General features: G+C 44.7%; 1 protein-coding gene across 2 annotated transcripts in view; it reads right to left on the reverse strand.

The window, feature by feature from the left end:
• Positions 1 to 27,228, reverse strand: part of LOC129382712 (uncharacterized) — a 216,534-nt gene that overhangs the window by 25,583 nt on the left and 163,723 nt on the right. The window contains exons 1-2 of one of the 2 annotated variants that reach the window (XM_055066845.2): positions 16,363 to 16,662; positions 14,933 to 15,037 (exon numbers count right to left, since the gene is read on the reverse strand). In XM_055066845.2, the coding sequence (XP_054922820.2) occupies positions 14,933 to 15,019 (87 nt within the window). In that variant the 5' untranslated portion in view covers positions 15,020 to 15,037; positions 16,363 to 16,662. Of the gene's footprint in view, positions 1 to 14,932; positions 15,038 to 16,362; positions 16,663 to 27,228 lie in introns of those variants that run through there. The other variant, XM_072288875.1, reaches the window with a different exon arrangement.

Consider the following 27,228-nt stretch of genomic DNA (forward strand, 5'->3'; position numbering starts at 1 on the left):
CCCAAGGCTTTTGTTCCTTATTCCGGCGTTACTTGTGGGATGCCAAATTCCTCTAGATTATTCCCTCTTCCATTGTCGTCGTGGGTGCGACTGGTACTGTATAAATCTCTATAAAACTCCTCAGCCACTTGAACCATCTTACCCATATAAGTAATGATATTGCCGGCTTCACCTCTTAATACATACCTCTCACCTCTCATTGATCGGCTTCTCATGTACCAGTTTCTTCAATTCCCTCCTCAAGTCTAGACTAATTCGAGATCTTACCATCTTATGGTCACTGCAGTGCAACTTGCCGAGCACGTCCACATTTTGTATGATGCCAGGGTTAGCCCAGAGTATGAAGTCTATTTCATTTCTAGTCTCACCATTCGGGAAAGTCCCTTTAAGGGTTACACATTGCGGGAAAAGTATTTTACAAAGACTTGTAATAGGCACACAGGGCAAGGAATCAGCGCAAGGCCTTGTTGTTGACGGGCCGCGGGAACTTAGCGATGGCAGCTATCTTCTGCATGTCAGGACAGACTCCAGACTTACTGATGACCTGGCCTAGGAACACACGTTTCTCGTAAGCGAAACGGCACTCTTTTGGCTGCAGAGTGAGTCCTGATGACTTTAGCGCATCCAATGTTGTCTGAAGCCGCCTCAGGTGATCTTCGAAATTCATGGCAAATCCTACAACGTCTTCCAAGTAGACGAGACAAGTCTGCCACTTCAGTCGTGCCAAGACTGTATATCATGCGCTGGAACATTGCAGGCGCCGAACAAAATCTGAATGGGATCACCTTGAACTCAAAGAGGCCGTCTGGAATAATAAACGTGGTCTTTTCTCTATCCCTTTTGATGACTTTAATTTGCCAATAATCAGTCTTGAGATCCATTGACTAAAAGTACGTATTGCAGAGCCGTTCTAATGTGGCTTCTATCCGTGGGAGGGAGTATACGTCCTTGGTGATTTTCATCAAGCGTGGATTATCGGCACAGAAGCGAAGAGTTCCATTCATCTTGACTAAAACCACAGGACAAGCTCACGGGCTTTTAGACGACTGGATGATGTCGCGCAGCATTTCGTCGACTTGTTGGCTTATAGTTTATGTTTTCCGCGTCGCCACTGGGTAAGAGCTCTGGTGAAGTGGTCGAGCGGATTCTTCGCTTACTATGGGAAGCTTTGCAACTGGTGTTTTCGATAACGTCGAAAAGCAGTCTTTGTATCGTCGAAGACTTTAGAACTGTTTTGGTTGCTCAAGAAGAGGCTCGCACTTACTTCGAAGACTAGTGCAAGAACCATGGTCGTCCAGGTCCAGTAGTATTAGAAAATTTTGTTTTTTGTAATGGAGCCCCAGAGAGTGGAGGTCTCAGACCAGGGTCCTATTTGCTGGTGGTTTCTGGCTGGCCCGGTCAATCTGGTATTGCTGGTCTTCCAAGGCTGTACTAGGAAGAGCGGCTTCCCATTGGCATGGGGAGGCTTTGAGTATTGTACGAAGGTCGATCTATGTGACAGAATAAGAGAGGACAAACACATTGCTGGTTTCCACAATTTCTTCTAGGTATGCGATCGTCGTACCCTTGGTGACGTGATTAAACTCCTCGACGAAAAAGGTCAGCATCAGTTCCGTTTTGCCTCCATTCATACGAGCTATCACTTATGCAACGCAAATTTCACAATCGAGCAATAGTCGTTGATTGGCCTCGAGGACTGCGTCTGCGGGTGTTTCAGGGCCGACGGAAATGAGGACAGGGCAGCGAGGCGGAATGCTCACTTGATCTTCAAGCAAGCTTAAGGCGTAGTGACTGCGAGAGCTCTTCACTGGCATCGCTTGATCTTCCGACAGCGTTATCGACTTCAACATCAGGTACCTGATTGCGCCGTGTTGGCTCAGGAAGTCCATGCTGAGAATAACTTGTCGGGAACACTGTTGGAGGATAACGAAGGTAGCAACCTAAGTCCGGTCGTGAACGGTAAACCTTGCTGTGTAGATTCATAGTAAACATCATTAGGTGCCGTCCAGTGGCCCGAATTGGAAGGCCTTCCTATGCAGTCTTAACCTTCTTCAACTTAGCGGCGATGGGTACTCTCATGACGAAGTAGTCAGCTCCTGTGTCTAATAAGGCGGTGACTGCGTGACCGTCGATAAGTGCATCCAGGTCGGTGGTTCTTTGTTTTATATTGCAGTTAGGTCTAGGCGTCGGATCAAGGCGGCCTGATGTTGATCTGTGGCGTGAACGTCGCGTCATCAGGTCTTCTTTTGTTGGCGTATACTTTGCTTCTAGGCTTCGTCGAAATGTTGGCGACTCGATATGTCGTCGAGATAGTCTTGCGCACGTCTTCGTTGGTGGCAGAGGATCTTCGTGAGTTCAACAAACAGCAAGCACGCCGCCATTGGTTGCTGATTCTAGTTTTCTGGATATGGACTTGCAGACCGACCCCGGACTCGGCCAGTGTATAGCCGGCGTCTCGGTAACAAGTAGCGAGTGGCCTGGTGACGGCAAGCGGGACGGTCATCGAGGGATCTACTGAGAGGCGGCGAGGTAGTCGGCGCTCTCAGGCAGCATTTCACCTTGCAGTGGCCACAGCGCGTTAACAATGGACCCTCGCAGTCCAATTTCCTGGTATGGGCATCGGTGGCCGACGTCACCCGCTTATTCACAGTGGTAGCAAAGGACGCGGTTGTAAGGAACGTGCCAGACGTCTGGCTTCCTTGGGTAGTTGCGAGCTGGTAGTTTGGGCTTTACACTTCCCCACTATTACCTTGCACGATTTCGCAAACGACCCAGGTCTCATTCCTCGTTAAATTTTATAATAAATAAAGTACCATGTATCGCTAGATGCCTGATTCAGCATTTTCTCTTCGTGTGTCCCGGCTGACCGCTGGCACCTTTCTTTTGGGGATGTCTCCGTAGCATAGAACGGGCGACCATTGCCATTGATTTACTTGGACGAAGTACATGGCGCATACCCGTGGTACATGCGTGATCACTTCAGGCTAATGAGACACCGTTGTTGTCCCCTTTCGGCTCAAATCTTCCGCCTCGACGCACCCTGTTCTCATCCAGCGGTGTTCTACCATGCCACTTTTCGCGCCTCCCAAGTCACATCAACCTTCCCCCTCTTCTTTCGCTTCTTTTTTAGTTTTCACCTCTGGATGCGTGCGCTGCCTTCCTCTATTCTTTCTAAGGAATGGTCAGTGCTGTCTACGCTGGTTTACCGTATCTTTCTCTGCCAGCTAGATACTTTTTCTTCTCCTTTTGTTCTTGACAAACACCAAGCAAAGGCACCAATTAGGATGACCTTTGTTCGCTTCGTCCTGTTCAGTTTACAGGGGCTGAAGGAGACAAACAATGATGGCGCACGTAACGGCCAGACCATAACAGTTTTTTCTAACTCGCTGGATGCCTTGAAATAGCTTTCAACGCCCTTAAGGATTGGTACTTGCGAGTACCATATAAAACAAGTCGCGTGAGATCTTCAGCTGCCACCAGGCATACATACGCACGCTATGGGTGCCCGTGCTCGCAGGCAGTGTCGAGAAGGGCGCGACCTATGGTGGGTGCGGCGACCAAGCTGCTACGTAAGCCTCCCGCTCCTCTACAACCAATAGCAATGTCCCCATTGCACGAAATATGATGCCATCGGAGGATATAAGAGAGCACGTCAAATTAAATGCCAAAAGAAGCTTTAAGCAAGAGTTGCACATCTCACCCACCCTCTCCCCAACAAATTTTCTTGTGGCTCTCCCGTCCTGCTCCACAAAAGCAAGATTGAAAAGGCCATAACGCAGAATGCGCAAGCCTGATGGGGGACCACATAAAAAAAAAAACATGGAACCTCAGAAACAGCGACGGGGATGGTGCACTTCCAGGAGACGGAGTATTTTTTCTGCCACAGTTACTGTCAATTGTAGTACATGTAATATGTGAGCGCGGCCGTCCGCAGCAGTTGCTGTGGGAATGCGCTTGCCCCGAAGAGGTAAGGAAGCAGCAGCTCGGGTGACTAGATCAGCACGGACCCTCAGGCTGACGTCTAGAGCACGTTTACGTTACTGTTGCACTTTTAGTGCGAAGCCACTCTACAAAGCCACTACTAGCTGTTTTTCAACCTATCCAACGCATATTCCCCTTCCCTATTCCTAGACCAGTGAGCTACCTTGTGTAATAGAGCTTCACTCCCTCTGCCTTGTTCTCTCACTGTTCTGTGCCTAAGAAGCTCTAACATATGTTGTGCGAGTACCCCCCTCTCTCTGCTACCAGCGCTAGGCTGAACAAATGCTAACGCATGCAAAGCAGCCCGGTGCTCAACCCTCGACGAACTGCTTCATCCATGAAGCGCGAGCACCGACCGCAAATATCTCCTGCATCATCTTCTGGCACTCGCTGATGCGACTGACCATCGAAGAGCGCCTGCGGTCTTCGCTCCTTCCGCACGATTCCGTAGTCGTTGACAACCTCAGAATTACTGATCAGCTACACCCACAAAAACGCAGTGGAACTACTCTTCACCATTGAAAGAAACCTGAAGCAGCTGGAGTTCGCTCAAATAATAATGACTTTGGTAGGCTAATTCAGCTGGTAGGCTAATTAGAATATAACAACTAGTTGTTTCACGCTATAATATTATCTCTGCTTTAGCAGTGACATCAGGATGTCTCATAATGTTCGCCTAGACGTTCAGCTTTCATCCTGAAACCCCTGTTTTACCCATAATGATCTGTAGGGATAAAGCAATTGTTCCAAAGTCGCGGAGTCGCTTGACGTTTGGAAACCTTGTAACATTTAGGTTGTCACTGACAATAACCGCCACCCACTCTGCAATGCCGCCTTTGGTCACCTGTTGCCAAGCTGACACGGTGATGCGTAACTTCACCTAACACTTAAATTGTTCTTCCACGGAATGTGTCCTCCTCCCGAGACTGTTACTCAATCGCACAATCTCATTTTGTTTCTCACTCCCATCAACATTTGTAATCTGTTACGTTATGCTGCTTGCTCTGTTCATCCCCCCTACGCAGCTCCGTCTCTGTCTCCGAGCTCACCGGCGGTACCAGCCGCCCAGAACGCTGAAGTCAAGCGAGAGAGGTAACCTAGTCCGCAACTAGTGGCGGCGCTCTGTGGTGGAGCTTTCTCTTTCGTGTAAGTTTCTGGCTAATAAAAGCCTTCTTCTCACTACGACCGAGTGATTCATTCGCTTTTCAAAAGCCTACGGTTAATCTAGCTTGACCTAAAATATTCCGTAAGTGTTTCTTTAGGCTTTCCTTTTGTTACCATTAGCTATAGCTTATTATTCATTTGGTATTGTGAGAACAGTTGAAAGCGTCTCAGATTGAATATTTATTTCACATAAATATGTTTCAGCATTACCAAGTATTAGCTTCTGTGTCTTAAAAACTTTATAAAAGGCCCCTGCCGATTGTTAACAAAAACACTTGTACTGTAGCTCTTAAATTCAATATCATCTTAATCGTCAGCCTATTTTGTATCCACTGCAGGACGAAGGCCCCTCCCTGCGATCTCAAGGTATTCCTGTCATGCACCAACCAATTCCAACTTGCTCCTGCGAATTTATTAAATTCATCACCCCAGCAAGTCTTTTGCCGGACTCGACTGCACTTCCCTTGTCTTGGCACCCATTTTGTAACCCTATTGGTCTACCGGTTATCTAACCTACGCATTACAAGTACTGCCAAGCAAATTTTTTTTTCTGTTAATGTCAATTAGAGCATCGACTATCACCGTTTGGTCTCATATCCACACCGCTTTCTTCCCGTCTTTTAACGTTACGCCTTACCTTATTCCTTCAGTCGTTCTTTGCGTGGTCTTTAAGTTGTTTTAGACCTTCTTTGTAAGTTTCCAAATTTCTGCCCCGTATGTCATCACCAGTAGAATGCTTTGATTGTACGCCTTTCTTTTCAATAATAATGGTAATCTTCCAGTTAAGATCTCACAATGTCTGCTGTATGCACTGCAACCCATTTTCATTCTTCTGTGAATTTCCTTCTCATGATCAGGGTCCCCGGTGAGTAATCGACCTAGGTAAACGTACTCCTTCACAGAATATAGAGGCTGACTGGCAATTCTGAACTCTTGTTGCCTTGCCCGGATATGATCATTATTTTTTGTCTTCTGCATATTAATCTTCAACCCCAATCTTGCACTCTCTCGGTTAACGCCATCAATAATTTGTTGTAGCCAGTCTCCAGGGCTGCTAAACAGGACAGTCTGCAAATCAAAAGTTGCTGAGATATTTGCCGTTGATCCTCACTCCTAGGCCTTCCTAGTTTAATAGCTTGACTACTTCTTTCAGGCTTGCAGTGAATAGCATTGGAGAGATTGCGTCTCCTAGTCAGACCCCTTTCTTTGCCTCTATGCCTCTATGACTGCTGGTATCTCCACTGCATCAAATACATTTTCGTATAGCCATATAGCCATAAGCCATATAGAAGGCTGATTTTACTCTGCGGGTTTCTCCATTAGCTGATTGATGACGTGGAAATGATCCATTGTAGAGTATCCCTTCCTGAAACCACCCTGTTCCCTCGGTGGAATGAAGTCCAGTGTGGCCCTTATTGAATTGGAGATTACCTTGGTGAATATTTAATATAATACTCAAAGTAAGCTAATGGGATTATAATTTTTCAATTCTGTAACGCCTCCCTTTTTGTAGATTAGTATAATTCGGAATTCCAGTTTTCTGGGACTGCTGAAGTCGAAAGGCACATTGTATAAAGGCCGCTAATTTTTCAAGCATTATGCCTCTTCCAGTTTTGCTTAAATCGACTGGTAGTTTTTGTTTTTCTGCCGCTTTTCTCCATTTCATGTCTTGCAAGGTTCTTCTAACTTCATCAGTAGTTATAGAAGGATCCTCTGTAAACTGTTCATTACTACTTCGAATGGAGGTATCGTAGCTCCTCTGGGTATTGTACAGGTCAGTACAGAATTCTTCCGCTGGTTTGGCTATAGCTTCGAGATTGGTGATGATATTACCCTGCTTATCTTTCAGTGCATACATCATGGTTTCTCATATGCCAAGTTTCTTTCTCACTGATTTCATGCTGCGTTCATTTTTTACTGCTTCTTCAGTCTTTCCCGAGTTATAATTTCGAATATCCCGTATTTTCTCCTTGTTGATTAGTTTTGACAGTTCCGCGAATTCTATTTGATCTCTTGAGTTGGACACTTTCATTCTTCAGCGTCTTTTTATTAGGTTCCTTGTTACTTGGGAGAGCTTAGCTACCGGTTGCCTTGGTGCCTTGCCTGCCACATCAGTAAACGACCTTCCTAAATGCATTTCCCATTCATCTATCGGGCTTTTCGCATATGACTGCGTCATTTATCGTAAAATAACTAACCACACTGATTCTGATAAGCTTCAAGACGATCTTAGAAGCATATCCAACTGGTGCGATAAATGGCTCATGCGACTAAATGTTAATAAATGTAAAACAATGCATGTATCAAGCCGCACTAACACTGACAACACGCGTGTTTTCTTACTTCAGGATACTTCTCTTGAATCCGTCAACTCGTACAAATACCTAGGTGTCCATATTTCACGTAACTTATCATGGCATACGCACATCAAACACGTCATTAATAACGCTGACCGGGTTCTTGGATACTTGCGTCGAAATTTCTCTGCTGCGTCTATGCCGATAAAGCTTACCCTCTACAAAACATTAGTGCGACCAAAGCTAGAATATGCATGCACCGTATGGGATCCCCATCAAGTCACACTGATGAACACACTAGAATCCATCCAGAATCGCGCAGCACGTTTCATCTTATCTAACTATTCCCGTTACGCCAGCATTACTTCCATGAAAAACACACTTACATTACCAGAGCTTTCATTGCGCCGTAAATGTTTTAGACTGTGTCTTTTCCACAAGCTGTATCACCACAACCCACTATTAAAGGATCATCTTATTAGTTCCCCTCCATACATTTCATCCCGTTTCGATCACATGTTTAAAGTTGGTGTTCCATATTTTAGAACAAAGATGTGTCATGGTTCTTTTATTCCTAAAACCAGCGCCGACTGGAACGACCTTCCTCCCTCCATAGCTGCCATTTCTGACGTTGGCAATTTCAAGACTGCTGTATTCTCTGCCGTATTGTAATACCTATTATTGTATAATTATGTATTTTCTTTCACTTACCACTCCTTTCTGTAATGCCTTCGGGCCAGGAAAGTATCCGAAATAAATAAATAAATAAATAAATAAATAAATAAATCAGTTGCTGCTTCTGAAGCCAGGCTTGTTACGGTTTCATTCATTACATCTGTCATCTTCATCTCCCTGTTCTAATGCTGCATATATGTTTGCAAGTACCAGCTTGAATTGGTCTGCTTTTACCTTTACTGCGTAACTAACCGACGACTAACCTATGATAACTGCAGTTTACCTTACCTAACACTTCTACATTCATTGCTGTGCTGGGGTCAGAAAAAAGCATGAAATCATTTTCACTTCTGTCTCACCATTAGGGCTTTTCCAGGTCCAAGTTTTCCTCCTACGCTTCCTGAAGAAGGTGTTCATTATTCGCAGCTTATACCTTTCCGCGAATTCTACCACCACCTCTCCTCGAGTACTCCTAGAATCTACTCCGTATTTTCCATGTGCTTGTTCACCAGCCTCCTTTTTCCCTACTTTTGCGTTGAACTCGCCCATTACTGCAGTATAGTGGGTTTGTACTTTTTTCTTCGCTAATTCAACATCTTTATAAAACTGATATATTTTATTAGCATCCTGACTAGAGCTTGGAGCGTAGGCTTGTACTAATTTTAATCTATAAATCTTATCCTGTCAATAAGGCTCTAGAATTCGTCGAAATTGCCCGCTCTCCTTATGGATAAGGAATCCTACACCGTACTGCTTCTTATCTGGAATTCGTCTATACTGCGTAATTGTATAAAATGGCAGCACCTGAAGTAAGAGAAAATATAACGGTAGTGCCGAGAAATCTGTACACATTATAAAATTTGCGACAACTTTTTTGACATTGTCCAACAAGATCTGCAGAGAGAAAAAAAATGGAAGAAGTGTGCATGCATCCCCAATGCTACCCACTGCCAGTAGGTGATTGTTTAATTTTTTAAGGAAAGTTTCAATGTTCTTAGTAGCGTTTGATTGCTATCAAGCCTATTCCAAAGCCTGTTCGAAATTACTATCAAGACTTTTTCATTGCAAATAAACTGCAACCATAATTAGCATTTACCCTATGCAATAAAATACGAAAGTGCGCTGCGCTCCCAACTTTACGAAGTCAGGGGCGAGGCGAGACTATTGTGAAGGGGAGTTTTTCATTAACTATTTGATAACTAAGGGAGGTAACATTGGCTATCGTAAAATAATAAATGTTAAGGATGTTCATGGCTTTAAATCAATATTCACACGTGTACTTGTTGATCTTTACCGGGCGACCACGTTTCACCGCCCAACAAAGGTTATCCCACAGCGCCGGACGCGCTTGACCGTATCGGAAGTTTCTGGAATGTTATCGATGGTCCCATCCGCTGTCTATCACCGAACATTGTGTAATCTGATTGTTTGTATGCGCGACGCGAATAATGTACAACTTCGTGGAAGACGCGCGGGTCTTACCGTTTACTCTGGAATATTCGACGAATGATGTATAAAAGCCGAAGCACTTGATCCGCTGGTCAGATTTTTGCCGATCACTGAGTGTGTTCGCCGCTATCGTGTTCTTTGAGTGTAGCCGGCTTTTGAGGGCACAACTTCGCCCAATAAAGCGCTAGTTTTGTTAATCACAGTTTTGCTGCCTTCTTCACCGTCACTACTACGTGACTATAAGAATGCATGTATTCTTGGGGGCTATGATGTTAAGAGCCATGTTTTGAAATCATACATGGGTGACAAGCGAGTTTTGTATGTGAAACGCCAGATCCTTGTGCAGTACATAATGTGAGAGTGAAAATATGTGACGGAAACGTTGATAAGTTTAAATAGTTTCGACATTTCGACAGCACGTGCAAGCCATATGAAGTCATGTGAACTACACACAGCATATTGAGGCGAATTTCAAACGGTTATCAACAATAACATGAAGAAATCTTGCCTGAATAAATTGTTTGATGGGATACATCTGAATTATTAGTTTATTTATTTTCCAGAGTACAATGAGCTAAAAAGCTGTCTTCGTAGGGCTAGGACAAAGTGCACATCAAAGCTCCGAAATTTCAAGTCGAGAGTTAAGCATCATATTTATTTTCCATTTCTCAAGACCAGCTGTTGTAAGGTTGGGATCGTCTACATTCAATGCTAAGTAGCACATACAAGTTGGGAAGAGAATTCATTACCACTGAGTAAAAAAACTAGGCTCAAGTAAGGACCCCTGGGGAATGGCAAGGTCAATAAGCATGTAGTTAACTCAGCATCTCCTAGTTGAACAATCTCTTGCCGGTCTTTTAAGCAACTTCGAATTAACGTCAAACACATGCATTATTTCCGCAGTAAAGCAATTTAGCCATTGTTATAAAATGATTTACATAATCAAAAGTTTCCACAAAGTTAATGAAGAAACAATTATGTCTGTAAATGTTGAGTCTGCATTCTGTCTGCAAAAGATTTCCTAAATCCAGTTTATGAGGCGAAATGTTGTCTTTTCCTAATGCTCACTAAGGCACCTCGCGAATATTTCTTGGGTTATCTCGCGGTTGAACGGTAGTAGTAATTTGTGGACAGTCTTCTGTATTGTGCTTGACCTTTGACTTGTAAAGTAGCACCACCTTGGTAATTTCGCAAACATACCAGTCACAAATACAGCATTGACTATATGAGCGAGAACTGGTGACACAACTGTTATAAGTTAAACGACATGCACTGAAATATTGTCAATCCCAGAAGCTGTTTCACAAACGCGACATAAATGAAGCCACCTCAAGCTCACTTGTAGGCTATGCGCATTTCTTCGGGCAATGCACCTTGCTTCAAATTTTTACCCGTTGAGCTAATGTGCGACAAAAAATAGGTACTAAACGCATTACAGATACGTTCGGGTGAGGAGTACACAGTGGCACCGTAACTTATTTTTGCTTGACGTTTTTGCTTGACGTCTCGCCCGAGGAACTGGCTGAGAAGGGTCGTTTCGAATCTTTCCCATCCTGGTGAATGTAATTGCAAAAATAAATTTACTTTACTGAAACTGTGTCCAGTGGTGAAAGTCTTGTTTATGTATTGCAAATAGCATAACTTTCTTTTCGAAATCAAAGAACGCCTTAATGGCATACAAACACTGCCAATAAAAACACCGTAAACTGGATACATTACTATAGGCAATAGTAGACTGGGGAGCAAAGCTTGCCACTGGCATGGCCACAAACTGAATAAAAATATATTGCTGTTCGTTGGGCGGCTTCCCAAGCAACCGCGCATGGTTGACAAGGTTTCCACAAGAAATCATGAAAGTCCATATCTGTTCATTGCTGCGGAGCAGTTTAATGACGTCAGTTGCATAGGAAAAAAAGAGGAGATGCTGATATGATCAGAGGACTTTCCTCTTCTAACTCAAATGATACAATCCAAACACGGGATTGGCCTAAATTCCAGTCTCCTATGGAAGACCTCTGTCAGGGTAATTTGCTACATAATTTGCAAGCCATAATCAAGAGCACAGTGAAAGAGAATACGAGTACTTTAATATGCTCTTCGAAATTCACGGAGTTTGACATACAGTTAGAGCCGAACGTAGATAACGATGCACGAAATCAATCGACGATCTACTGCCCGACACCTACAAAAGAAGATCCAGCGCTGGTTAGATAAGCTGGTGTCACAACGCAGGACCGCTTTCTGTGAGTCGCTAGACCCTCATAAGTCCCTATCGCACTTATGGAGGACGGTGCGAGGGCTTGGGAAACCACGCATACAGCGGTCTTCATTCAAGGCTGTGACCTTCTTCCAACAGCGACCAGATATTGCTGTCACCAAATTGTGTGTCGGATTATCCGGGCAACTCACAGCTTCTAACAACTTATCACATCCCATCAGTTTTCCAACACAACGTGAGGCCAGCAAGGATCTACAATTTTCCATCCATAAACTCAAGCCAGTGCTAGCTTTGTGCACACGTACGTCTTCACCAGAACCTGACAAAATTTTTGACAGAGCTCTGCGTCATCTGGGTAAAAGGGCGAGGAGTGTTCTGCTTGAAATGTATAATAAATCCTGGCTAAGTGGCACACTAGCCCCAAGCTGGAAAACTAGTCGCGTAGTACCGCTACTGAAGCCTAGCAGTCTCTGTTGGAGCGTTCACAGTATCGCCCGATTGCATTGGCGAGCTGTGTGGGCAACGTGATGGAGAGGATTATCCGCAGACGCCTGAAGTTGTACTTAGAATACCACAACGTCTACACAGATGCCACATGGCCACTCATCGATTGATAACGTCGTCGACCTGGTTACCTACGTTCAGCGTAGGTAACCAGGCATAGGATGTAAACGTCTCTGCGCTTCCTTGTTCGTGGACGTCAAAGGGGCATACCAGAACGTTACACAGAAGCCATCCTCGCTTCTCTCGAAGAGGTAGGTGGTCAGACATTGGACAGATACATAGTTATCTTTCTATGCTATCTTTCTTTGCGTGCACCGAGGACGACCACGCTCTTATACATTACGCCTACTGTGGTGTCCCCCATGGCAGGCTACTGAGCTCTACGTTGTTTAACATGGCGCTGATTCGTCTCCTTGATCACCTTGCAAACAGTTAAATTTTCAATGTACGCGGACGAAACATGCGTTTGGGCAACCGATGTGACTCGTTTACAGCTGTGCGCAAGGCTCCAAAAAAGCTGCCACTCAGACAACACTCTACCTGGAAATTGGAGTGTGAGGCCCGGAAATTCCATCGGATAAATGTGCACTTGCGGCATTTACGCGTAAGCCCATGAAGCACTACAGTGTATTAATCAGAGGGCAGGTGATACCATTTGTACGGTCTTACAAATTTTCGGGTGTCATAATTGACAGGGATATCTCCTGGAGCACCCATCTATTGCACATGAATCGGTTGACAGGCATCTGTCACCTTCTGAAATTATTCGTTGGAAAGATCGGAAGAATGTCCACAAGTGCTATGCTGCAACTACACAGGGTAATGTTTCTCGGCTTTTTGCGCTACAGCTTGCCAGCATTGACTAAAGCAAGTTAAACAAGCCTACGTACTATTGAAAACGTTCAAGCTGAGGCGCTCAGGACTTCTCTAGGTCTTCCTCGCAATGGGTCAACGGCATTTTAGCAATCGCCAAAGACCACCTCATCAAGACCCACATCACAGTTGAAGCACTAAGAGTGCATGTAAGGCACCTTGCCTACACTGATTGCCACCATCTAGCCCCTCTGCCTGCGGAGAGACCACGTGCCTATTTCTGCCGAACGGTATCCGTACATTGTTGGGCTATACCATCATGCCTCATAGCTGCCGCGAGACCTGCGACTCGTCCTCGGTGCCTCATTCAACTAAATATCAATCGGACAATACGTGTTGTCCAGGGAAAAGCAGATATGTAATCGACGGCTCTTAAACAGCTTACCTCACTCCTAATAAATGAGAAATATAATTATTACACCCACATATACACCGACGGCTCCATTCTGCCGAAGAGCTCTACCGCAGTTGTCGTCTTTCCAGCAAAAGCCACCACTATAAAGTTGAAAATATCCCATTTGACAAAGCCGACGGTGGCAGAAGTTGTAGAGCTTCCAGACGTACTACAATTTATTCATGACGAACCAACACACAAATGGTGGATTTTCTGCAATTCGAAGACGGCACTACGGTGTTTACTCTCAGCCTTACGGCGCGGTCCGCATGAAGAGTTGGTATTTGAAATCATGGAGGCCATACACCACCTGACCGAAAAAACATATGAAATAATTTTTCAGTAGCTATTAACTTACTGTGGTATCATCGGCCATGAACGTGCCGATCAAGCTCCTGATTCAGCTCATGGCGAAGACAATCGCCTATCGATCCCGCTGCCTAGGACAGAAGCTGCAAGGACGCAACGCCTACTTTTTCGCCAATGCCCTACATCAGAGTGGAATGAAGCGAATTTGATATACGCCCGTTTATACACCCTGAATCCAACCTTAAGCCTCCGATTTCCACCAAGACTTCCCCGAATAGACGCGACTCTTTTGTGTTGGCTATGGTTAGGCGTCGAGCTTTCCAATACCTACGCGTTCCGCATAGAGATGACCGACGCCGCGGCACGTGGCAATTGTGGCGACGCGAAAACAATTCGTCCTGCTCTTTGCCAGTGCCCGCAGTACAGTGTGCAGAGACAATCGTTTTGTGCCCTGATTAACCAGTTGGACGACCAGCCTCTGTCGGAAGAAAGAATTCTGAAACACCGACATGACTTGACATCGTATCAGAAGGCCGGGAAACTGCTACTGCGCATCTTGGGATCGACCGGCCTGTGTGAACGCCTGTGATTGGAACGCATTTTCTGTTTCGTGCTCTCTCTTGTTCTCTTTTTTTTCTTGATTCCATTTTCCCCCTCGCTCTTTGTCGTTACAAATCTTATTTCTCCCCCTCCAGTACAGGGTAGTGAACCGGAAACTCGCCTCTGGTTAACCTCCTTGCCTTTACCCTCTCTCTCTCTTTCTCTTAAGGAGTGAAACCCACTAGGCACTTCCTCATGGGTCTGCAGAAGCCAGTGTTGTACTAAACCGATCAAACTATGCAAATTTATGATGTGGTTTTACCATAGGCATAAATTTGGAACTTCATGCGTCTAGATGTCACGCCAATTCCTAGAGCTAAAGCAGTGGCGCTTACTGGCCTTTTCTGCGCTGTTGTGTTCTAAGTGGTAGCAAATAGAACTGTTCTGTGCGAGTGGGCGTCTATGCGAAATCATCCGGTGGTGTGCGAGTGCGGTCAATGTGCATCTGAAACACTATTCGATACTCACATGTGCATCGGAGGAAGATGTGGGCAGATCTTTGTGCTCGATCTTCAGGCCTACATGTCTTCTGTTTTCATCAGGAAGCGCCCACATTCTTGCGTCGAACAGCGCCTGGGAAAACAAGGTGATATTTGGACAGCTTGCAAAATCAGAACGCAATAGGTAGAGCTCTGGAAATATAAATATTCACTTTCCCTATAAACAACCCGTTTTTCTGAAACATTCTTTCGAATTCACTTGGCACTAAAAGCAATTTTAGATTTTTGGAGGCCGTGAACCATAACTCGCCACCAAAATCCTCTGTGAACTCACCAAATTGCTTCCCTTCGTTGACGGGCTAGTTGGTTTGAATTCATGATAGAATGTGTAAGCGCGACTGAACGAGGACGTAGAAAGAAACAGACACGGACACAGCGCTGCCTCTGTGTGTCTGTTTCTTTCGTTCAGTTCCGGTTACATATTGTGTCATTATTTAGTTCGTAAGCGAAAGTTTACAAGTTTATACGGCCAATAAAACTACTATCCTTACTTCGTATAGCTATCTACTAATTTGCTATCGCCATTGGTGCTTCGCCTTTCAGGCGAAACTGCGACTTTTTTTACTAAAGCTGTGTTTGATCCAACCGCATTTAACTTCGCACAGAGAGTTTTCGTAGGGTACCACAAATTTGCGCTCAATTTGGTCTTGGCGATATTAAAGCTCTACCAGGGCAGAGGGTTCAATTCTCCCACGCTGCTTAGACACGCTCAAACAATCTGGATTGATTGCATACGTAATTTATTGCGAAAGCCCCAATGAACCATCTGTTTTAAGCTTCATCTACACATCACCAATTAACTTCGTAATATTCGTAATTTTAATATTCGTAACGATTTCAAATAATCTAGAAGAGCTAAAACTAAACGACACATTCCGCTGAAATTCTGCCTGTTCTTTTAAAGTATAAAACATAGCCCACCCATTTCGAACGTTGCCTACACATTATCCATACCATGCCGCTAATTTTCCCTAGATTCAAACAAGATACCTTGTTTAGCCCAACGAGGACACCGGAGAATCAAACTACCTGTCTCGTAGTATCCCCTTCACTCACGGGGTACACATTTGTGAAGGCGCGTTATTTTTTCCATTACTGCAAGGAATAGACGATGAACATTAAGCTTTGACTAAATTGAACATTCTGCTTTCTAAAAGTACATGCTTCACTTCTGAGAGAATTGTATCGCTTCACACGACCGCTTTCATGAAGGCAGAACCGTCTTTGACGGCACGTTTGAAGTAGCGCCCTTCGTTTGTAATAGCGAAAGATTATTCCTTCCCTTACTGTAATGCTAGTGCCCATAATTAACCTGTGCATATAATTGGAGCAGGGGTTTAAATACATTTAAAAAAGAAATGCAGCATGACTGACAACAGTAAATGAATATTTACTTACTACGTAATTACGATGGGTCACTATCAAATGCAAGGTCTTTTTCCCGCCTTGACTTGCTTTCTATATGATGTCTCCAGCACCTCAGAGATAAAATTATACAAATTTCACACGTTTATCGACAGTCGATAGCAATTTATGACAAAGGGCATTTCAAAAAATACATGAATAAACCAGGGTTTAGTAATTATCTGCGACCCTTGCATTAAAGCAAGAATGGGAAAGTATCCACCGCATAAGCATTTCGACAGCGGGGGAGGGGAGGAAGCCTCCTTGCCCTCCCGGCAGATACGCCTATGAATGTGTGCTATGAGCATATAAAATCCCTTAGCAAGCGATTATATAACAAAACATATACAACAGATCGTACCCTGAAAAGGGTCCTTGAAGTCAAGGACTGAGGGGCATGTGCTCTCCAATTATTTTGCAATGCAGCAGTAGTCTGCAAGGTGAGGTGGCGCTACCGATAACTAGGTCAAATGATGTATATGGTGTCGACATCTGCTAGAAACTTGAGGACTGTTTCAAGATCACAAAGTGGCTCATGGCTCAGAAACAATGCTGGTTGGAGGGGAGTAGGCTCAAGATATGTGGGATAAAAGTGCTTTTTTACGCAGGACTTCTATTTCACGGCACTGAACAAGAACATAGAGGGCATTAAGAACCTAGCACATGTCACAGCATCGCTTTCAGTAAAGAGGTAGGTGTGTCCCATACGTACGTGCCATCCTTAACCTTCAAAGAGGCACTTTGTTTCTTGTTGTTTTCTCGGACATCCATTTTCCTATTTTTGGTTGGACGACATGGAGTTTCTTTGAAACTTCAGTATCCCACTGCCGTTGCCAATATTTCATGCCGCAAGAAAGGCAGTGGGCGGGATAGCTATGTGTCTATCTGTATATTGAAAAGCTTTCGACGCGGCCCTTTTAAACGGTAGCTGCATTGCCTTTTATGTCTCTATGACCACGTGCCCGGCATACTACGATCAATTGGTTGCCTTTGTAAGTTGAGTATCACAAGCGGTACAGTTCCTTGTAAATTGAATTCTTGTGTTTTTCTAGACTCCTTACAGAGCTAACGACGCTTAGTGATTCTGTGAACACGATTGTTTTTGTAATATTCATTTGTTTTATATATTTAACTGCCGAGAGAATTGCACATGCTACCACTGTAAAATTGCTTGTATGCGGAGTTGGTGCACAAGACATTGAATAATACAGTTCCAGAGCTGCGTAAGCAACACCAGCAGGAGAATTCAAAGCGTCGGTATAAAATTGTCCCGAAGTTCAAGTAGATGCGAATTCACATGAGCCTCAGATGCTCTCTTCGATATTTCTATGAAAGTGACATCCCGCTGGATGGTCTGCCACTAGTAGGAGCCATTAGTACACTCTATAGAAGGAGGACAGCCTTTATCTGACAGTGCTTCCAATCGTAGTGACAGAGGAGTTCTAGTGGCTGGGTGGTTACGGAACAGCCTAGCCTTGGAGAAGTCGCGAATAAGTGAATGAGACGGACAGTGTACAGCGGATTTTACCCTGAGGGCGAAGGAAAATCTTAAATATGGCCTTTGGAAGTATAGAGACCATTCGTTAGATTCAACGTACAAACTTTGCAGAGGACTAGTTTTGGAGGCGCCTGTAGTTACCCGCCGTGGTTGCTCAGTGGCTATGGTGTTAGGCTGCTGAGCACGAGGTCGCGGGATCGAATCCCGGCCATGGCGGCCGCATTTCGATGGGGGCGAAATGCGAAAACACCCGTGTACTTAGATTTAGGTGCACGTTAAAGAACCCCAGGTGGTCGAAATTTCCGGAGTCCTCCACTACGGCGTGCCTCATAATCAGAAAGTGGTTTTGGCGCGTAAAACCCCATAATTTAATAAAAGGCGCCTGTAGCAAAGCGAATGCTTATGTGGTGGATATAATCAAACATTTTGAAAGCACTAGGCCTAGTAGAATTAAACTATACCGCCGTAGTCAAGACGTAAATAGTGTTAGACTTTTGTACAAGCTTATAAGGCAATTCCTGTCACTTCCGCAGGATGTCCGTGGCAAGAGTTTCAGCAGATTTGTAGTTTTGAGGCACTTCCCCTTACGATACTTCAGGTGTGCGACAAAATGTTAACTTGCTGTCTATAAGGATCCATAAAAATTTGTGTTCACGGCCCGCAGGTAGTCGTTCTCCTTTTAGATATACAAGAGGGTTCAGCAATATATCTATCGTGTTAGAGAACAGGATGAACGTACTTTTTTGAGGGTTTAGTTTCAAACTGCTCTCGTCCGCCCACTAAAACAATTTATTTAAGCCAAGCTGCATCTGCCGCTCGCAGATACTTAGATTATATGATTTGTAACCTATATGGATGTTATCCACATATTTAGAATAAAACATATTACGGGTTACGACAATGTGGAGCAAGTACATTGGCAATAAAAAGAGTTCAGCTCATTACACGAGCTATTACAACACCAGTCTCCTGCGTAAGAAGTCGAGACAGAGTGCTACCAACTCTAACGCGTAACGTGTATTAGGAGATGTAACTCCAAATCACCTTCAGCAACTTGCCTCGGACTCCCATTCCCGACAGATAGCGGAGGATTCAAAAGCACAAAGTTATGTCGTGTGCCTTCTCCAGATCTAAAGATACTGATAAGAAACATTATTTGCACAATGGCATCATGGATATTTCTCTTCATTCGGACAAGATGATCTGTTGTGGATTGAGTATTTAGTTGCTTTCAGCATAATGTATGAGGCGCGGGTAATGATATTGTCAGAAAGCTTGCCTAGACTACTTGTCAGACCTATGGGCCTATAACTACTGGGTGAATAGCGGTCCTTGCCCCTCTTTCAGAACAGGAATTCCGATAACTTCTTTCCAGGCGAACAGACTGTAGCCGGCAGAGGACATGGAGTACAATCGCGACAGTAGTGTTCTGTGGGTTTCAGGCTGTAAGTGTTTCATCCTTTCATAAATTATTCTGTCACTTCCTGGAGCCGACTTGTCGGAGTTCAGTGAGGCCTGGAACTCCGCCATGCAAAATGGACGATTGTATACTTCATCGCATGTGCCTTTCCGACCCAGACCCAGTTGCTCTGCTTGCCCTGGTATTTTATAAATATATATGTGTAATGGGATGTACTAGGAGTGTGCTTCAAAGGTTCTCCTAGACAATGTCCCTGGTCCTCAATAGAGTTTCCTGGAACATTCGCCATACCTGGAGGATGAGTTTTGCGTGCTTTTATTTTGTCGACCCTGTTCAAGGCTTCCTTTTGTTCTGTATAAGAATTCATGATACTTCTATATATTTCCCAACTTTCCCTATTAGAACGGCGGCGCGTTATACTACCTTGTGCCTTAATCCCTTGGGAGCCTGGCCTCATAGTTCATTAGCCCAGAAAGCCTCTTTGCTACCTGAAGGCAACAGACTTGAGGTCCCGGCTATGGACATCCTGCGCCTAACTCAGTTCATCTGAAAGTGCTCTATTGACTCATGTTTTCTCTCTGTCTCTCGTTCACTTCCCATTCCCCTCCCCATGTGTAGGGTAGCAAACTGGGCTCAGTCTGGTTAACCTCCTTGCCTTTCCTTTTTCCTTCTATCTCTCTCTAGATCACCGACGACTATGTAACGGTTGTGGAGATCCCCAATAAAGCTTTCAATTGTTGTTTAGAGGGCTAATAACTTTGGGCAACCTATATAAACGTGAAGGTGACTTGTTTATTGAATAGCGCTGCTTCAGTAGCAACTGCCTCAAGAGCTGTTCGGAGTTGCAGCTTCCGGCATGAAATGCCTTTGTCGACTACAATAACTAAACGCCAGAGGATGCAACAACGTCGTCTCGATATTTACGCAAAATAGCGTATTGCTGGAGAAAGGTTGTGTAAATTTTAGATGATTGTCCTGAAAACACAGCGCCTCTCGCGCTTAAGTGTAATACTTGTGTATCTATATTGTTTTTGTTTTTGTGATGTGCCTCCAGATGAGACAAGTTAGCTTACGGATCCCTTCCAGGCCCCGTATTTAGGGGTTTACCTTTCTTGGAGCGGTCGCCAGAATCGCGCCACTCACGAGGCACGGTATCTGCTACCTGGCTTGGGGTGGTATCCATCGACTCCTGGGACCTGCTAGATTTCCGCTCGCACGAGCGGGGTGTTTTCGGGGTGCGCCTCGCCTGAAGATACAAAACCTTGGAGGCCACCGACCCAGAGGTCGATGGGCCCTCATACCGGGATGTCTCCGGCCACACTTTTTAGGGACCGAGAAGATGCCGGAGTCTGTTGCGGCGTTGCCCCCTTACGAACCACACTAGCATACCTTGCGGCATGAAGAAATGGTACGCGCGTTCCTGATTCCTGGAAGGAAACGTTTTCCTTTATTTTTAGTATGATATATATAATTTTTCTTTCTGCCACGTAGGGCAAGTTCTAGAGTAAACTGCTCGTCCACCGTCACAGTTCGGACAGTCTATTGGAGTCATCCGAAGGGTGATTGTGAACGCCGGACTTCGCACAGGTTTGTCGGCCCCGGCAGCTTTCAGAACCATGGCCATACCTCTGGCACTTGAAACATCTCCGAGGATTTGGGATGTATGGTCGGACTAGTACATTACTGTTTCCTGTTTCTAACGTTTCTGGCAACATTGTGGACGCCAAGGTGACGATCAGATGTTTAGTTGCAATTTCTTTGTTTTCCCGTTAGATTACGATTCTTTTTACTAGGGTAACGTTAGGCTCCTTCTAGCCCACAAGGAGCTGTTTTTATGTCAAGGTTAAAAGCTATCTATCAGAAATTAATCCCTTAGGTGTGTTCATCGATTGCCGTGGGGTGGCGGAAATTTGTAGGTCACCTAATACTACGAGACTGGCGAGTTTTCCTTGCTGGCGCTGATCGCGAACCTCAAGGAGGAGGTCGCCGCTGCCCATTTTGGTCACCTTGTAGCCTGGACCTAGTGTATCCGTTTGAAATTTTGCAACGATGAGCGGTGAAATTGTTCTGACCGTATTTTTGGGGTTGTTACTAAGAACAAACCACTCAGAATTCTAGAAAAGTTTCTTTGCGCTGGCAAAGAAACTGCAAGAGTTCTGTGCACCCTCTTTTGGTGAATGCCGATCAGACAGACAGACAGGGAAAGCATCATAAATCTCTAAATGTTTGCTTACTTTCCGCACCACCCACAACCGAACCCAAGAAGGGGACGCTGCTAGACCCGAAGAAAACGCAGAGGCAAGCGTTACATAGTTACTATAACCGAATATAATAGACCCAAGGTTGGATAAACTACACCAAGGTAACCATTGCTGCCTGGAAAATCGGGAGTAATTTAAAGTGAGGAGAAGACAGAAGAGATGGAAAGTGAGAGAGAAAGACGAAGATTTGAGGGAGAGAGAGAAAGGAAAAGGCAACTGAGTCAGTCCGGGGGTGCCGTCTACGTGAAGCTGAGGCCAAAAGGGTATGTTGCCTCCGCCTAGGGGCCGTAAAAGTCCAAAGTCTTGGCATCGGCTCAACCCGCAGGATGCCCTTTAGCATAGACATGGCTAAGCCACGCACGGTTAAGCGCGGGAAGGTCCGACATTTATGTGCCCGGGTACGTGGTGTGGCCACACGGTCATTGCGCCTCTCGTATGATGCGGCCAAGCAATTACATTGCGACATCAATAATAAGGGCCCTCCAGAGGAATTTTGTCGGCCTTCGTCGTTTTCCCGAAGATGTCCTGTGTAAAGTCCAAGGTGCGTTAAGATCCTAATGAGCCCACCTCGCCGTATGCTCTAGGTGCGAGGGCGAACGTATAAAGGAAAGCCTAATTTTCTATTTTAAAAAATTCTGGGGTTTTAGACGCCAGAACCCCGATGTGATTATGAGGTGCGCCGTAGTGGAGGACTCTGAATTAATTTCGACCCCCTGGGGCTCTTTAACGTGCACCCAATTCGCGGTACGTAGACATTTTTCGACAGTTTTACAAGCACTATATACGCAGTGAGTCAAAGCACACCCACTATCTGTTGTTGCGTGAGCTTAACACACGAATAAATTATTGTATGGCATCCAAACAAAAATACCAGAAATTTGATGTGCCAGGATGTGTATTGCCAAGATATGGAAAAGCAGATTTACAAGAGGAGGATCAGTCGATGAACAAATGTCTAAACAGTAGTACTCTGAAGTGACTAGGTGACATTTATTGTTGAATTTAAAATACCATACTTCCGCTATCTTTAACGAAAAAAGGAATCAGGTAAGTTAGGCATTGCCTGCCATAATTCTTCACAATTGATAATATGTATTTCTGTGTAGAAACATTCCTTTATCATTAGGTAAGTCTTTTAAAAGTATTACGGATGTCTTTTGTATCAGTACAAATATATGCTCCCAGCCTGCACTGATGTTCTCAGTATGATGGTATGAGAGTATGAAATTTATTTCTTCTTGCTGCATTAGGGCTTTTCCAGGTCCGCTTCCGGTATTTACGTTTCCTGAAGAACGTATTTATTATTCGGAGTGTATTCCTTTCCTCGAAGTCCACCAACATCTCGCCTCTAGTGTTTCTAGAATCAATGCCGCAGTAGCCGAATGTTTGTTCGCCCGCCAGCCTTTCCGTCTCTTTTGCATTGAAGTCGCCTACGACTACCGCGCACCAATTTGTTCTTTTTGTACTTTTCTCATCGCCAATTCATCATCTACATAAAAGTGTTTTATTTCTTCATCATCGGGACCACAGATTGTAGCGTAGGCTCGTAGTGCCTTTATTCTATACCTCCTATTCAGCTTTATTATGACTACTGCTACCCTCTCAGTATTTGTCAATGTTGCCTGCTATGGCCTTGTGCATTAGGAATCCTATCCCGTATTGTCCTTTATCTGGAAGCCCTCCGTAGCATAGAACGTGGATGTTGGTCTGCACGGTATAAGCCTTCCCAGTTCTTCCAGCGTCTTCATCATTCCTCAAAGAGTCCTACTAAGCTAACATCACTCGAGAGGGTTCGTGTGTTGAGCGTTGCAAAGTTCAGTTTCCTGTGGCAGCCGGTCCAAGTCTAGAGATTCTTAATCTCTGCCACATTGAAGATCTGTCCACCGCCTTCGTAAAGTGAACCGCAGCTGCTGGGGACTTCTGGCCATGGGTTAATAGTAGGCGTCATGAGTGAAGTAGTGGCCGAATACAGCACCAGGGAGGCCAAATCCTGTTCTGGTCAGGGAGTGTCTTTGTTGAAGCTGAGCGAGCCTTCCTAGTTTGGTTGCACCTTGACTACTATAGCCCCACTTGCACTGGACATTTTTTGCCGATGGCAGGCGCAACTCCAGGCCTGTAGATATAGTGTGGTGCAGAACTTACGTCCTTCAAATTAGAAGCCCGCTGTTCTACCTTTGCTCCACGCCACCGTCTCTGTCACATAGCTATAAATTGAACACTTGTTACACAAAGCTATAATAAAAAAGCGGATATGAACTTCTGACTATAGCATGTGAGATAGCTCAGTCAGATGGCCGTGTAGGTTGTGAGGCCACCTCAAGACACACAAGATCAGTTCATAGGATCCCACATGCCTAAAAATTCACTTCGCGCTCACCGTGGACCCCGATCTACGCACGCGCAGGGACACACCTCGCCGCTTACTGTCGCGTCCTGCTGTAACAGGCATAGAGGAAGCCTTTTTCAGCTGGTTAGATGTGCCTGACTTGCGCGCCACACAAGGCCGCGAGCTGAAGAGACCCCATCTCTAGCCAATGAGGAAGTCTGTGCGACCTCTTAGTTACAGAAAAAGCGCCTGCCAACAATAAGCGGTGCGACCAGTTTTAGACGCGACGTGCACATTTTACGCATGGGAATAACCGGGCCGGAAGTGATCACCAAAACGAGTGATGCGCCACATTAGGACAGATCTATTGGTCGTGGACTAAGCTGCGCCTAATTTATGCTATAAAGCAGTGGAAAGCTATAGGACGGCTACTTAACGCGATAGGTAGGACGATATTAGTTATTCGGCTCGGAAGCAAGTGCCATTGCACTGCATCTGGTCATGCCGAGAGCCCGAGAGAAGACAGAACAAAACCGAAAAATAGAGAGTTTTAACTGTGGGCATCTAAACCGCACACGTACAGGCGACCATGAAAGAAGCCAGGGACACTAGACATTTTCAACATGCTTGGCATTTGGAGCAGAAAACGACCCTGAAAGCGCGCAAGCACGAACGGATAAGTGGCTTGACGTTCTTAATGCTTGACAAAGATTATTCCTGTGCTCTCGGTACCGTCATACGTTAAAATGTATATTAACCAGTTTAAAATTTGCTAAACGAGAAATGAAACCAGAAAGGAAACATAGTGGAACGGTCTCTCCACGCTCACCCGAGTACGACGAGCCAGGCACGCGCAGGGACACAGCTAACAGCTTACTGTCGCGTCCTGCTGCAACAGGCATCGAAGAAGCCTCTTTCCGCTGCCTAGATGTGCCCGACCAGCGCGCCACATGTGGCCGCGAGCTGCAGAGACCCCATCTCTAACCAATCTCAAATGCTATGCGACCTTTAGCTACGGAAAAAGTGCCTGTCAACTATAAGTGGTACGAGGAGTTTCAAACGCGACGTGTACAATTGACGCATGGGAATAAGCGTGCCGGAAGGGATTGCTCATGGGGCTAAATTCATGATTTTCCAAACTCCGAGTAATCTCCGAACAGTTCGTGCTGAAATATTTTAGTAAAATTGCTCAGCACAGATAGCGCTCTAATTTTTAAACGCTATCTTAACCCACCTTCTGCGTATAACAGGTGTTATAATCAATTTAAGTAAAGCCGCATTTACTCATGGTAGGATTACATATCTGTGGTAGACGAGGGCTAATGGCAGATGCGATTGCCTTAATCAGGCCCCATTTGAAGTCATCAGGAGCAGCCGCATAGTGCCTATTTATTGGGAAAAGGATATTCTTCAGCTTGACCGGTAAGTTTAAAGATATTCATTACTGTAGGCAGATTTTATAGTAACTTGAAGGACACCTTTGTGGTTTTCAATTGTTTTGTGTTTGCATACATGTAAGCAAGAGCTCATAAAACAAGTTGGCTCAGTCAGTTTGGGTAAGATTGCTTCAACTTTGTTTAATTTCTTTGGGAGTCGACACATTATTCATGGCGTTATTAACTCATCATAAATATCTAGAATCATTTTGGCTTGTCGACGTCTTCCAACTTGGGTCTATACTGTGCATGTTTACCTTAGTCGATGTCTAAATTTATTTTTATATTTGTTTTTCTCTTCTTCAAGTTGATCAATATCTTTGTGCTGAAGAAATTAATCAAACGTTTCTTCTTTACTTGTAGCCTTTTGTGAAATTTCATTGTCATCGAAGGCCTTCTTAATTTTGGGGGTCTTTCAGGAATGAAAAACAGAAAAGTTTTCTTATAAGGGCCATTAGTTGCTTTGTGGAATACGAAGTCAAAGTGGACTCATAATCCCACTTCTAAACAGTCGTCCTGCATGACCTGTGAGAAAAGCCACTCGGCATGATGTTAATGACTATATTCTAACGCGACATATCACATCTTCTTTTCTTCCTGCTTCAAAGGTGTCTATATACAAAAAAAACAGAGATGTGATCGCTAAGGCCAATTTTTCAACCAACAGGCGAAATTTGTATGCCAAGTTGAGGCTCACAACACAATCTTAAACACGTTGCACAGTTAACAAAGGAGTCTTACCATCTGAGAGCGTAATATATTTTAATATATTTTAAAATGACTAATACACATAATCATTTTACTGATGCTACCAACAAAGACCACTTCGTTAAAGTAACTAGGAATTTGTGCAAGAACTATGCTGAGACAATCTAGAAAGCATTGCACTTTACTCGATGGAAGGCTATAAACAACATCCACAATCGTGATAGCACGGGCCGCTTAGCACTTAGTGACTTGTAATGGAACATCAGTCTTCTACGGTTATGAATCACTTGTTATTCTTGGCGTGTAGTGAGACATCACCACCATTTTTTACTATTTGTATATGAGCCTATACTGTGATAATACTCAAAACAGTATGCATCGTAGAAACCAGTACACCCAGTTTTTGAACCCACCGTGGGCACGGCAGATCCAAAGCCGCCATGTCGCTAAACGGAACGCTTCTCTCCTTACTGCAGGCTTTTCTTGGCTTCACTGCTTCTGGATGCGCCCGGCCGCTTGATGCGTCTTGTGGCAAGAGGCAGCTGATCAACAAAGGCCCTTCGTTCTCAACGCTGTCGTCATCCGGCGACGCAACTCTACTGGCCTATCCTTTCAAGTATCTCAGTGCACCGTCATCGCTTGGCGCCGCTATAAAACAAGACCGGCATGATTTCGTCTTCTGTGAGCACGGCGGATCCAAAGCCGCCATGTCGCTAAACGTAACGCTTATCTGCTTACTGCAGGTTAGTCCCCGTTCTAGTTCAACACAAAGTGATTGTCGAGGCTTAGTGATTCTGCCGTGCCCAAGGCGTTGTTTTGTAATAGCGTGTGCCTGCTTTGTCATTTGCAAACTACTAATTTGCGGCGAAACCCAGGACCTACCCAGAAAAAACTGTACGAGCAACTACTTCAAGGACAGACAGAAATTTGCAACGAACTATTACACATAAAACACTGATTTTGCTGAACTGAAAGAACAGATGCACGACTTCAGCCGTACTGAGGAAAATGTGGCGTCTGAGCGCTTAGTGCAGCAAGAAAATACTGAACTATTGCAGGGTACATTGAAATCGTTTGAACACGTGATGTCTTTTCAAACTAAATAGCTAACAGACCTCGAAGACCATTGCAGACGCGCCAATTTAATTATTCATGTTATACCTGAGATCTCCGTGGATTGAGAAGAGGAACTAAATATCAAGGTTGTGAAG

This window comes from Dermacentor andersoni, chromosome 6, assembly GCF_023375885.2.
Source record: "Dermacentor andersoni chromosome 6, qqDerAnde1_hic_scaffold, whole genome shotgun sequence".
Lineage (NCBI taxonomy): Eukaryota > Metazoa > Arthropoda > Arachnida > Ixodida > Ixodidae > Dermacentor > Dermacentor andersoni.